Source organism: Pezoporus wallicus, unplaced genomic scaffold (genome assembly GCF_028554395.1).
Source record: "Pezoporus wallicus isolate ANWC-B61680 ecotype Strahan unplaced genomic scaffold, APGP_CSIRO_Pwel_v1 contig_14794, whole genome shotgun sequence".
Lineage (NCBI taxonomy): Eukaryota > Metazoa > Chordata > Aves > Psittaciformes > Psittacidae > Pezoporus > Pezoporus wallicus.
Genome location: NW_026642831.1, coordinates 1 through 12,768, shown reverse-complemented (window position 1 = coordinate 12,768; position 12,768 = coordinate 1). Strand labels below are relative to the sequence as shown.

The window sequence follows — 12,768 nt, the reverse complement described above, 5'->3', positions numbered from 1 at the left end:
CCCACCCAATGGAAAATGGGGGGGGGAGCACCCATAGACCCACCCAATGGAAAATGGGGGGGGCAGCACCCATGAACCCACCCAATGGAAAATGGGGGGGGGAGCACCCATGAACCCACCCAATGGAAAATGGGGGGGGCAGCACCCATGAACCCACCCAATGGAAAATGGGGGGGGGGGGGGCAGCACCCATGGACCCACCCAATGGAAAATGGGGGGGGGCAGCACCCATAGACCCACCCAATGGAAAATGGGGGGGGGAGCACCCATGAACCCACCCAATGGAAAATGGGGGGGGGCCAGCACCCATGGACCCATCCAATGCAATATGGGGGGGTTGGGGGGGGGGCTCTCACCATCCTCTTCCTCCCGGTGATTGGCCAGGGGCAGGGTGTAAACGGACCTGGTGAGGGCTTGGGGCCCCCCCTCGTCCCGGGCCCCCCCCAGCTCGGGGCTCAGGGCCCCCCCCCGGCTGCCGTTGGCCGGGACGTGGCAGTAGCGGCCGGTGAAGTGGGGGGGGCAGAGGCAGGAGCCGGGGCGCGCGCAGACCCCCCCGTTCTGGCACAGCAGCGGGCACAGCACTGCGGGGGGGGGCACTCGGATGTCAGACACCCCCCATACACCCCAATGTCAGCCCCCCCCATACACCTCAATGTCAGCCCCCCCCATACACCTCAATGGCAGACCCCCCCATACACCCCAATGTCAGACCCCCCCATACACCCCAATGTCAGACCCCCCCCATACACCTCAATGGCAGACCCCCCCATACACCCCAATGTCAGACCCCCCCATACACCTCAATGGACCCCAATACACCCCAATACATCCCAATGTCAGCCCCCCCCCAACGCAACTCCAATACACCTCAATGGACCCAAATACATCCCAATGCACCCCAATATCAGCCCCCCCAATGCACCTCAATGGACCCCAATACCCAATGCACCCCAATACACCACCAATGCACCCCAGTGTTAGCCCCCCAATGCATCCCAATGTCAGCCCACCAACGAACCCCAATGCATCCCAATGTCAGCCCCCCCAATGAACCCCAATGCATCCCAATGTCAGCCCACCAACGAACCCCAATGCATCCCAATGTCAGCACCCCAATGAACCCCAATGCATCCCAATGTCAGCCCAACGAACCCCAATGCATCCCAATGTCAGCCCCCCCAGTGAACCCCAATGCATCCCAATGTCAGCCCAACGAACCCCAATGCATCCCAATGTCAGCCCCCCCAGTGAACCCCAATGCATCCCAATGTCAGCCCCCCCAATGAACCCCAATGCATCCCAATGTCAGCCCACCAACGAACCCCAATGCATCCCAATGTCAGCCCACCAACGAACCCCAATGCATCCCAATGTCAGCCCCCCCAGTGAACCCCAATGCATCCCAATGTCAGCCCACCAACGAACCCCAATGCATCCCAATGTCAGCCCACCAACGAACCCCAATGCATCCCAATGTCAGCCCACCAACGAACCCCAATGCATCCCAATGTCAGCCCACCAACGAACCCCAATGCATCCCAATGTCAGCCCCCCCAATGCATCCCAATGTCAGCCCCCCAATGAACCCCAATGCATCCCAATGTCAGCCCACCAACGAACCCCAATGCATCCCAATGCACCCCAATATCGGACCCCAAATGCACTCAATGCACCCCAATACACCCCAATGCACCCAATGCGACCCCAGCATGCGGGGGTGCCCCATATGGGGTGCCCCATGCCCTGGGGGGGGGGGACCCGATCCCGTTGCCCCTCCCGGCCCCCCCCCACCCCCGCCGCTGGTGCCGGGTCCCGGCGGGACGCGATGACGTCATGGCGCTGCGTGGGTGGGACGGGACCCGCCCCCCCCCAACTTCCCCCCCCCCCCCCGGCACCCATCGATCCCCCCCCCCCCCAACCTCCGGTTTGGGATGGGCGGGGGACGGGGGGGGGAACGGACACGGAGACAGCCCCGGAACCGGGGGGGGGACCGGACCCCTCCGTTACCGGACACCCCAAGTGGGTTCCGAGCACCCCACCGGTACCGGACACCCCCATCGGGACCGGACCCCTCCGTTACCGGACACCCCAAGCGGGTTCCGAGCACCCCATCGGTACCGGACACCCCCATCGGGACCGGACCCCTCCGTTACCGGACACCCCAAGCGGGTTCCGAGCACCCCATCGGTACCGGACACCCCCATCGGGACCGGACCCCTCCGTTACCGGACACCCCAAGCGGGTTCCGAGCACCCCATCGGTACCGGACACCCCCATCGGGTCCGGACCCCTCCGTTACCGGACACCCCAAGCGGGTACCGAACCCCATCGGTACCGGATACCCTCGATCGGGATCGGACCCTTCCGTTACCGGACACCCCCATCGGTACCGGACCCTTCTTTTACCGGACACCCCTGGTTAGGACCCGACCCTCCCGTTACCAAACACCCCCATCGGGTACCGAACCCCATCAGTACCGGATACCTCGATCGGGACCGACCCCTCCCGTTACCGGACACCCCCAGTTGGGACCGGACCCTTCCGTTACCGGACACCCCAATCGGGTTCCGAACTCCATCGGTACCGGATACTCCAATTGAGACCCGACCTTTCCATTACCGGACATCCCATCGGTACCGGACACCCCAATTGGGACCGGACCCTCCCGTTACCGGACATCCCCATCGGGACCGGACCCTTCTGTTACCGGACACCCCAAGCGGGTACCGAACCCCATCAGTACCGGGTACCTCCATCAGTACCGGATACCCCGATCGGGACCGGACCCCTCCATTACCGGACACCCCAAGCGGGTTCCGAACCCCATCAGTACCGGATACCCCGGTCGGGACCGGACCCCTCCATTACCGGACACCCCAAGCGAGTGCCGAACCCCATCAGTACCGGGTACCCCGATCGGGACCGACCCCTCCATTACCGGACACCCCAAGCGGGCTCCGAACCCCATCAGTACCGGATACCCCCATCAGTACCGGATACCCCGGTCGGGACCGACCCCTCCCGTTACCGGACCCCCCCCCCGGCACTGACCGAGGCGGAAGCCGCTGCCCGCGGGGGGGGGGACCCCGCTCTCCACCGCCTCCGGGTCCCCGTTGGGGCACTCCCGGGCGCAGCCGCCGCTGCCGCTGCACCGGAGGCGGCAGCGGGGGGGGGTGAAGAGGAGGCGGAGGCGCCCCCCCCCCGGGGGACCCCCCCCCCCCGCATCCTCCGGTACCGGCTCCGAGAGCGCAAGCGCGGCCGCCGCCAGCAGCAGCGCGGGCCCCATCACCGCGTCCAGCCCCGCAATGGGGGGGGGACGGGGGGGGAACGGGAGGGGGGGGATGGGGGGGGGACGGGACGGGATATGGGGGGGGAGGGGGTGGGACCAAACGGGGGAGGGGCAGAGCAGCGGCCGCCCCCCCCCATAGAGGGACATTGCGGGGGGGGGGGGGTGTCCATGGGACATCGGGGGGGGGTGTTTGTGTCCCCCCCCCCCCTTTATGGGCCCCTCTGTGTGTGCCCCCCCCCACCCCAATGGTGACGTCACGCGGCCGATGGGTGCTCTCATGGGGGAGGGGGGAGAACGGGACATTGGGGGGGGGTTGGGACCGAACAGCGGCCGCCCCCCCCCACCCATAGAGGGATATGGGGGGGGTGGGGGCCCTGTGTGCCCCACCCCCCCTCTATGGGCCCCTCTGTGTGCGACCCCCCCCAATGCTGACGTCACGCGGCCGTTGGGTGCTCTCATGGGGGGGGGGGGGGGGGGGGCCCTTTTGGGGCCGCAGCCACGAGGCCGCGGGGATGGGCGTTGGGTGCCCCCCCCCCCCCCCCCCCCGGCGGTGACGTCACCGGGAAAGCTCGCGCCTGGCCTCGCGCTGAACCGGCCCCGCCCCCCCCCATTGTCTTAAAGGGGGGGGACCAGGAAGAGCCCCCCCCAATGTAGGGGTGCAATGGGGGGGGAACCCCAGGATGCTGCTTGAGGAGGGGGGGCCCCATAGACCACAGTGCACAAAGCAGAGGGGAAAAGGGGGTGTATTGGGGGGGCACCCCCAAACCTCTCCCTGAGTGGGGGGGGGGGGGCCCAATAAAGGCACAAAGTGAATGGGGGGGGGGGGGCCGGCCCCCCCCCCCCCTCAAAACGCCGTCTCATTGAGCCTCCCTTTGGGGGGCACCGAGGGGGCAGCGGGGGGGGGGCAGAGCCCAGGGGGGGGCAGAGCCCGGGGGGGGGCGGGGGGGGTGGAGGAGGAGGTGGGGGGGGCTCTGCGGGGAGGGGGAGGGGGCCGGGGGGTTTTGGCTTTGGCCCCCCCACCCCCCCCCCGAGGGGCTCCTTCTGCCCCCCCCCAAGCGTGGGGCTGGGGGGGGGGGAGGAGGAGCCGGCGGTGCTGGGGGGGGTCGGGGGGGGCGATGGAGACGGCGTCGCTGTGGGGATGGGCCGGGGGCTGCGGAGAGAGGGGGTGAATGGGGGGGGAAGCAAAGGGGGGGGGGAAGAGGGGGTAAAGGGAGGTAAAAGGAGGGGGTAAAGGGGTAAAAAGAGAGGTAAAAGGGGGTAAAGTGGGGGAATAGGGATGTAAGGGGGGGTAAAAGGGCTAAAGGGGGGTAATAGGGAGGTAAAGGGGGTAAAAGGGGATAAAGGGGGTAAAAAGGGGGGTAAAGGTGGGTAAATGGGGGTAAGGGGGGGTTATAGGGATGTAAGGGGGGTAAAAAGAGGATAAACAGGGCAAAAAGGGGGTAATGGGGGGGTAATAGGGATGTAAGGGGGGTAACAGTGACGTAAGGGGGCAATAGGGATGTAAGGGGGGGTAATAGGGATGTAAGGGGGGGCAATAGGGATGTAAGGGGGGGTAACAGGGATGTAAGGGGGGTAAAGGAGGGGTAATAGGGATGTAAGGGGGGTAAAGGAGGAGTAACAGGGATGTAAGGGGGGTAAAGGGGTGCAATAGGGATGTAAGGGGGGGTAATAGGGATGTAAGGGGGGTAAAGGAGGGGTAATAGGGATGTAAGGGGGGGGCAATAGGGATGTAAGGGGGGGGTAACAGGGATGCAAGGGGGGTAAAGGAGGGGTAACAGGGATGTAAGGGGGGTAAAGGAGGAGTAATAGGGATGTAAGGGGGGTAAAGGGGGGTAATAGGGATGTAAGGGGGGGCAATAGGGATGTAAGGGGGGGGTAACAGGGATGCAAGGGGGGGTCCCTGCCCTACCCGTGTGCGCGGGGGGGCCCGGGCAGCGCCAGGTCGCACTGGTCCAGCTGCCGCAGCAGCTCCTCCTCACTCAAGCCCTCAGCATCTGCAGGGGCATCAATGGGACACGGTGAGGTTTGGGGGGGGGGGTCCCACCAAAAGACACCCCCCCCCCCTTCCCCCATGTACCGGGGGGCTTGGCCGCCCTGTCCATGGCCGTGGTGAGGTCCCAGAGCTGGAGGCTGCCGTTGGCGTGGCCGGTGGCCAGGAGCCGGCGCGGGCGGGAGCCGATGCGGCTCGAGCCCTCGCACTCGTGCACCGTGAAGGCGGTGATGGAGGCGGCGTCCACGGCGCGCACCTCCCCGATCCTGGGGGGCACGCGCGCCCCACAGCGCCCCATTGGCACCCACAGCGCCCCGCTGGCACCCAGAGCATCCCCGTGGTACCCAGAGCATCCCCGTGGTACCCACAGCATCCCATTGGCACCCATAGCACCCTTGTGGTACCCATAGTACCCCATTGGCACCCACAGCGCCCCGTTGGAACCCAGAGCATCCCCATCGGCACCCAGAGCATCCCCGTGGTACCCACAGCATCCCATTGGCACCCATAGCACCCTTGTGGTACCCATTGTGCCCCATTGGCACCCACAGTGCCCCATTGGAACCCAGAGCATCCCCATCGGCACCCAGAGCATCCCCGTGGTACCCCATCCCATTGGCACCCATAGCACCCTTGTGGTACCCATAGTGCCCCATTGGCACCCACAGCACACCCTTGGCACCCACAGCATCCCCTTGATATGCATAGCACCCCAGTGGCACCCATAGCATCCCCTTGGCACCCACAGCATCCCCTTTGTACCCATTCCACCGCACTGGCACCCATAGCATGCCTGTGGTACCCACAGCATCCCCTCGGTACCCATAGAACCTCACTGGCACCCAAAGCATCCCTATGGTACCCATAGCACCCCCGTGGTACCCATAGCATCCCACTGGCACCCACAGAGCCCCATTGGTACCCACAGCATCCCACTGGCACCCATAGCACCCCCGTGGTACCCATAGCATCCCACTGGCACCCACAGAGCCCCACTGGTACCCACAGCACCCCCGTTGCCACAGGGCATCGCCCCCGCTCTCACTTCTTGCCGGTGGAGGAGAGGCGGATGAAGACCTGGCACGCGTCCGGCACCACGCGCTGGATGAAGACCTGCTGCTCGTCGCGCTCCCCGAAGGGCCCTAGGGCACAGCGCGGGTCCATGCGGGCGCTCAGCACCCCTGGGAGCAGGCGGCGGTGACCCAGGGCGGGCTCTGACCGATGTCGGTGCCGGCGCCGGCGGCATCGTCCAGCGCCAGGACCTTGAAGGACGCCAAGGGCGTGGAGCCGGGCTGCGTGGAGATCATCCCGCGGAAGCGCGTCACCGTCCAGCTCCGAACGTGGTTGTTGTCGGCGCAGACTGGGGGCGAGGGGAGGGACGGCGTTAGGGGGGATGGAGCGTGGGATGGGGGGTGGAGCGCGGGATGGGGGGTGGAGGTGTGATGGATCATGGGAGGGATGACGGAGGGGTGATGGAGGGGTGATGGATCATGGGATGGGTGATGGATGGGTGATGGATCATGGGAGGGATGATGGAGGGGTGATGGAGGGGTGATGGAGGGGTGATGGATCATGGGAGGGATGACGGATGGGTGATGGAGGGGTGATGGATCATGGGAGGGATGATGGAGGGGTGATGGATCATGGGAGGGATGATGGAGGGGTGATGGATCATGGGAGGGATGACGGAGGGGTGATGGAGGGGTGATGGATGGGTGATGGATCATGGGAGGGATGATGGAGGGGTGATGGAGGGGTGATGGATCATGGGAGGGATGATGGAGGGGTGATGGATCATGGGAGGGATGATGGAGGGGTGATGGATGGGTGATGGATCATGGGAGGGATGATGGAGGGGTGATGGAGGGGTGATGGATGGGTGATGGATCATGGGATGGGTGATGGATGGGTGATGGAGGGGTGATGGATCATGGGAGGGATGATGGAGGGGTGATGGATCATGGGAGGGATGATGGAGGGGTGATGGATCATGGGAGGGATGATGGAGGGGTGATGGATGGGTGATGGATCATGGGAGGGATGATGGAGGGGTGATGGAGGGGTGATGGATCATGGGAGGGATGATGGAGGGGTGATGGAGGGGTGATGGATCATGGGAGGGATGATGGAGGGGTGATGGATCATGGGAGGGATGACAGATGGGTGATGGATGGGTGATGGATCATGGGATGGGTGATGGAGGGGTGATGGATGGGTGACAGACGGGTGATGGATCATGGGATGGGTGATGGAGGGGTGATGGATGGGTGATGGATCATGGGAAGGATGACGGAGGGATGATGGAGGGGTGATGGATGGGTGATGGATCATGGGAGGGATGACGGATGGGTGATGGAGGGGTGATGGATGGGTGATGGATCATGGGATGGGTGATGGATGGGTGATGGAGGGGTGACGGATGGGTGATGGATCATGGGAGGGATGACGGAGGGATGATGGAGGGGTGATGGATGGGTGATGGATCATGGGAGGGATGATGGATGGGTGATGGAGGGGTGATTGATCATGGGAGGGATGATGGAAGGGTGATGGATCATGGGAGGGATGATGGATGGGTGATGGAGGGGTGATGGATCATGGGAGGGATGATGGATGGGTGATGGAGGGGTGATTGATCATGGGAGGGATGATGGAAGGGTGATGGATCATGGGAGGGATGATGGATGGGTGATGGAGGGGTGATGGATCATGGGAGGGATGATGGATGGGTGATGGAGGGGTGATGGATGGGTGATGGATGGATGATGGAGGGGTGATGAATGGGTGATGGATCATGGGAGGGATGACGGAGGGGTGACTGATCATGGGATGGATGATGGATGGATGATGGATGGGTGATGGATGGGTGATGGATCATGGGAGGGATGATGGATGGATGATGGAGGGGTGATGAATGGGTGATGGATCATGGGAGGGATGATGGATGGGTGATGGATGGGTGATGGAGGGATGACAGATGGGTGATCGATGGATGATGGAGGGATGATGGATGGGTGATGGATCATGGGATGGATGATGGATGGGTGATGGATCATGGGATGGATGATGCAGGGATGATGGATGGGTGATGGATCATGGGATGGATGATGGACAGATGGATGGATGGGTGATCTATGGATGATGGAGGGATGATGGATGGATAGATGGATGTTGTATGGATCATGGGATGGATGATGGAGGGATGATGGATCACGGGAGGATGATGGATGATGGACAATGGATTCATGGGTGATAGATGATGGATGGATTACAGATGATGGATGGGTGATGGATGGATGATGCATGCATGGATGGACGGGTGATGGATGGATGATGCATGCATGGATGGATGAATGATGGATGGATGGGTGGGTGGTTGATTGATGGATGGGTGATAAACAGCTGGATGGATGATGGATGGATGGATGATGGATGATGATGGACGGACGGGTGATGGATGGATGGATGATGGATGATGATGGACGGACGGGTGATGGATGGATGGATGATGGATGATGATGGACAGACGGGTGATGGATGACGGACGAGCGGCTCCCCGCTCCCGTTGCTCACCGGACACGAGGTGCTTCTCGGAGAGCATGATCCTGGTGACGGGGCTGCGGTGCACGGTGAAGGTCTGGAAGAGCTGGGGCCCGGAGCCCAGCGTCTCGGGGTGCTGCACGATGACCCGCACCACGCCGGAGCTGGTGCCGTAGGCGATCTCGATCCAGTTCCCGCTCTCACCTGCCCACCAAGGGCTGCTCAGCCTCCTCCCAGTTCACCCCCAGTCCCAAACTGGGGCATGCCGAGGGCTCTTACTGGTCTTGGGGGTGAGGTAGACGCTGAGGGCGGTGACGGCGTCGTCGCCGGGGTCGCGGTACAGCTCGGTCACCAGGAGGTCGTTGTCCTTCATGCGCAGGGGGAACTTCTGCACGTCTGCCGGGGACGTGGCACCGGTGACGCCGGGGCCGCGGCGCCAAAGCCCCGGTGCCGCCGGCGGCGCCGGTGCTCACCCACGTAATAGATGGAGCCGTTGCTGCAGCCCAGGAGGAGGAAGGTGCCGGCGGCGTCGTAGCTGGTGATGGGGACGACGTCCTGGATCTACGGCACGGATGCACAGGGAGCATCGGGGACCGTCCCGGTGCTGGCGCCACCGCTGCCAGCGCCGCCGCTCACCTGCCAGTGCTTGGTGACCGCGTTCCAGACACCGATGGTGCCACCGGGGCTGGTGGCGATGAGCTGGTTGCCCACGAAGAAGAGCGCCTCGGCCGGCACCCCAAGGTCGAAGACGCCTGCGCGGGGGCGAGCACCCATGGGTGCCGCGGGTACCGAACCGGCGCCACCGCGGCGATGGATGGTGATGGTGATGGTGATGGGGGGGGGGGTTCTCACCGATCTCGCTGCCGTTGCCATCGGCACGCAGGGCCCACAGGATGATCTCCCCCCCCCCGGCGGCCGCCACCATCTGCTCCCGCTCGCCGGGGCCCCCCCCGGCCAGGACCTTGGCGTTCAGCGCCGCGCGCTCGATGGCCCAATCCAGCCGCGGGCTGGAGAAGACCTGGAGCCAGCCCGAGGTCTCCACCAGGCTGGGGGGGGTTAATGGGGGGGTCCGGTTTAATGGGGGGGGTATGGGGTTCAATGGGGGTACTGGGTTTAATGGGGGTTCAGATTTAATGGGGGGGTCCGGTTTAATGGGGGGGGTATGGGGTTCAATGGGGGTACTGGGTTTAATGGGGGTTCAGATTTAATGGGGGGATCAGGTTTAATGGGGGGGTCTGGTTTAATGGGGGGGGTATGGGGTTCAATGGGGGTACTGGGTTTAATGGGGGGTTCAGATTTAATGGGGGGATCAGGTTTAATGGGGGGGGTATGGGGTTCAATAGGGGTACTGGGTTTAATGGGGGTTCAGATTTAATGGGGGGATCAGGTTTAATGGGGGGTCCGGTTTAATGGGGGGGTATGGGGTTCAATGGGGGGGACTGGGTTTAATGGGGGTTCAGATTTAATGGGGGGGTCTGGTTTAATGAGGGGGATATGGGGTTCAATGGGGGGACTGGGTTTAATGGGGGGCTCAGATATAATGAGGGGGTCTGGTTTAATGGGGGGGTCGGGTTTAATGGGGAGTCAGGTTTAATGGGGGGCTATGGGGTTCAATGGGGGGCACTGGGTTTAATTGGGGGTTCAGATTTAATGGGGGGGTCAGGTTTAATGGGGATTATCAGGTCTAATGGGGGGGTTGGGTTTAATGGGGGCTATCAGGTCTGATGGGGGGGTATGGGGTTCAATGGGGGCCATTGGTTTTAATGGGGGGGTATGGATTTTAATGGTGGGTATTGGGTTTATTGGGGCGCAATGGGTTTTAATGGGGGGTATTGGGTTTAATGGGGGGTATTGGGTTTTAATGGGGGGTATTGGGTTTAGCGGGGGGGGCATTGGTTTTAGCGGTGCCCTGAGGCCCCCCCTTACCGGTAGCACACCAGGAAGTGCGCGTAGGCCACGGCGATCCAGTTGTGGTGCCCGCACACGAGGCGCACGGCTCCGGCATCGCTCCCTAGGGATGCATGGATGGAATGGGGGGGGGGGGGTTCAACCGGTGCCACCGGGGCTGGGGTTGGGGGGAACAGGGGGGTTCTCACCGGAGCCACCGGGGGGGGGCCGCTCGTCCGCTGCGGGCCCCAGGCTCGGGGGCAGAGTGTGGCTGCGGCGCACGGGCACCGGGAGCCGCGGAGCAGGATGAGGCCCTGCCAGGCTGTGCCGGCTGCGGCGGCGGGCAGGGAGAGCTGCGGGTATAGGGAATATAGGGGGTATGGGGGGTATAGGGGATATGGGGGGTATGGGGGGTATGGGGGGTACAGGGGGTATGGGGGGTACAGGGGGTATGGGGGGTACAGGGGGTATGGGGGGGTATAGGGGATATGGGGCGTATAGGGGGTATGGGGGATATAGGGGGTATGGGGGGTATAGAGAGGTATGGAGGGCTATGGAGGCATAGAGGGTATAGGGGATAGAGAGGATAGAGGGGGTATGGGGATATGGGGGTATGGGGATAGGGGATAGGGGGTATAGTGTGGAATATGGGGGATGGGGGTACATATAGGGGGTATGGGGGATATGTGTGTGGGGGTTCAGGGGGTTTTTGGGGGATACAGGGGGTATAGGGGATATGTGTGTGGGGGTTCAGGTTTAAGGGGGGTCACGTTAAGGGGGGGGTCACGTTTAAGGGGGGGGTCACGTTTAAGGGGGGATCCCCGTTTTTACCTGGGGGGGGCAGGTACCCTGTGAACAGGACACAACCACACGAGGAGTGCTCCAGCTCCTCCCGCAGCTGCAAGCGGCGAACTGCAGGGGGGGGGGGTAGAAACAGGACCGGGTTAAACCCCCCCCCCCTCCCCGTATCCACATGGACCCTTCCCCACGGCGGCGGCCGGGGCCGGACCGCACCAAGCGGCACCTAGGGGGGTGATGCCGTAGAACTGCGCCTCGTGCAGCAGCAGCGCGGCGCTGACCCCCCCCGCCTCCAGCTCCTTGGTGCGCAGGAAGTTGAGGATGGGGGCGAAGACGGAGGGGTCCCGGTCAATGAAGATCTATGGGGAGGGGAGGGGGGAAAGGTGATGGGGACCCCCAACCAATGGGGGGGGGGGGGGGGGGGGCTGTTTGGGGGGGGGGGGGGGGTGTCTCACCGCTCCGGTCTCATCCTTTAAGGTGGAGATGCGGCCGCTCAGGAGGCTGGGGGGGGTAAAAGGGGGGTTAATGAGGGGGGTCCCGATGTCGTCGTCCCCCCCCCCAACAGCGATGGGATCGCCCCCTCCATCACCTGGAGAAGAAGGAATCCGGGATCCAGGTGAGGGTCTGGCGGGAGGTGCTGAACCTGGGGGGGGGGAGTTAGGTTCGGGGGGGGTCCGGAGGGGTTCGGGGGTCCCGGAAGGGTCCGGAGGGGTCCCGGAGGTGTTCGGGTGGGTTCGGAGGGGTCTGGGGGGGGATCGGAGGGGACCCAGAGAGGTTCGGGAGTTTCCGGAAGCGTTCGGGGGGTCCCGGCGGGGATTGGAGGTGTCCCGGAGGGGCTCGGTGGGGTTCCGGAGGAGTTCGGGGGGTTCCGGAGGGGTTCGGGAGGTTCCGGAGGGGCTCGGGGGGTCCCGGCGGGGATTGGAGGGGTCCCGGAGGGGTTCGGGTGCTTCCGGAGGGGTTCGGGGGGTCCGGAGGGGCTCGGGGGGTTCTGGGGGGCTCGGGGGGCTCCGGAGGGGTTCGGGTGTTTCCGGAGGGGCTCGGGGAGCTCCGGAGGGGTTCGGGGGGTCCCGGAAGGGTTCGGGTGTTTCCGGAGGGGCTCGGGGGTGCTCCGGAGGGGTTCGGGGGGTTCCGGAGGGGCTCAGGGGGGGTCCCGAAGGGGCTCGGGTGTTTCCGGAGGGGTTCGGGTGTTTCCGGACGCACCTTTTGCCTCCCACGTTGAGGTGCACGACCTCAGCCCCCGGCACGGCCGCCATAGCGGCGCGG

At 64.0% G+C, this 12,768-nt stretch overlaps 2 protein-coding genes across 2 annotated transcripts; both read right to left on the bottom strand.

The window, feature by feature from the left end:
* Positions 1–356: 356 nt before the first annotated feature.
* On the bottom strand, positions 357–3,287 carry LOC130611539 (latent-transforming growth factor beta-binding protein 3-like; the record flags this gene model as incomplete). Its single annotated transcript, XM_057432327.1, has 2 exons — positions 3,053–3,287; positions 357–581 (listed from the first exon to the last, which is right to left on the bottom strand). Coding segments are annotated over exons 1-2 (460 nt in total), but the record flags the coding sequence as incomplete, so codon positions are not given.
* Positions 3,288–4,134: 847 nt separating this feature from the next.
* LOC130611540 (SH3KBP1-binding protein 1-like) lies at positions 4,135–12,762 on the bottom strand. Its single transcript, XM_057432329.1, is given in 18 exon segments — positions 4,135–4,365; positions 4,368–4,440; positions 5,200–5,284; positions 5,368–5,546; positions 6,326–6,422; positions 6,500–6,640; positions 8,854–9,024; positions 9,100–9,216; positions 9,294–9,381; positions 9,457–9,572; positions 9,673–9,866; positions 10,747–10,831; positions 10,926–11,060; positions 11,539–11,619; positions 11,732–11,864; positions 11,961–12,006; positions 12,095–12,148; positions 12,706–12,762. Coding segments are annotated over 18 exon segments (2,079 nt in total). The 5' UTR covers positions 12,759–12,762.
* Positions 12,763–12,768: the final 6 nt, after the last annotated feature.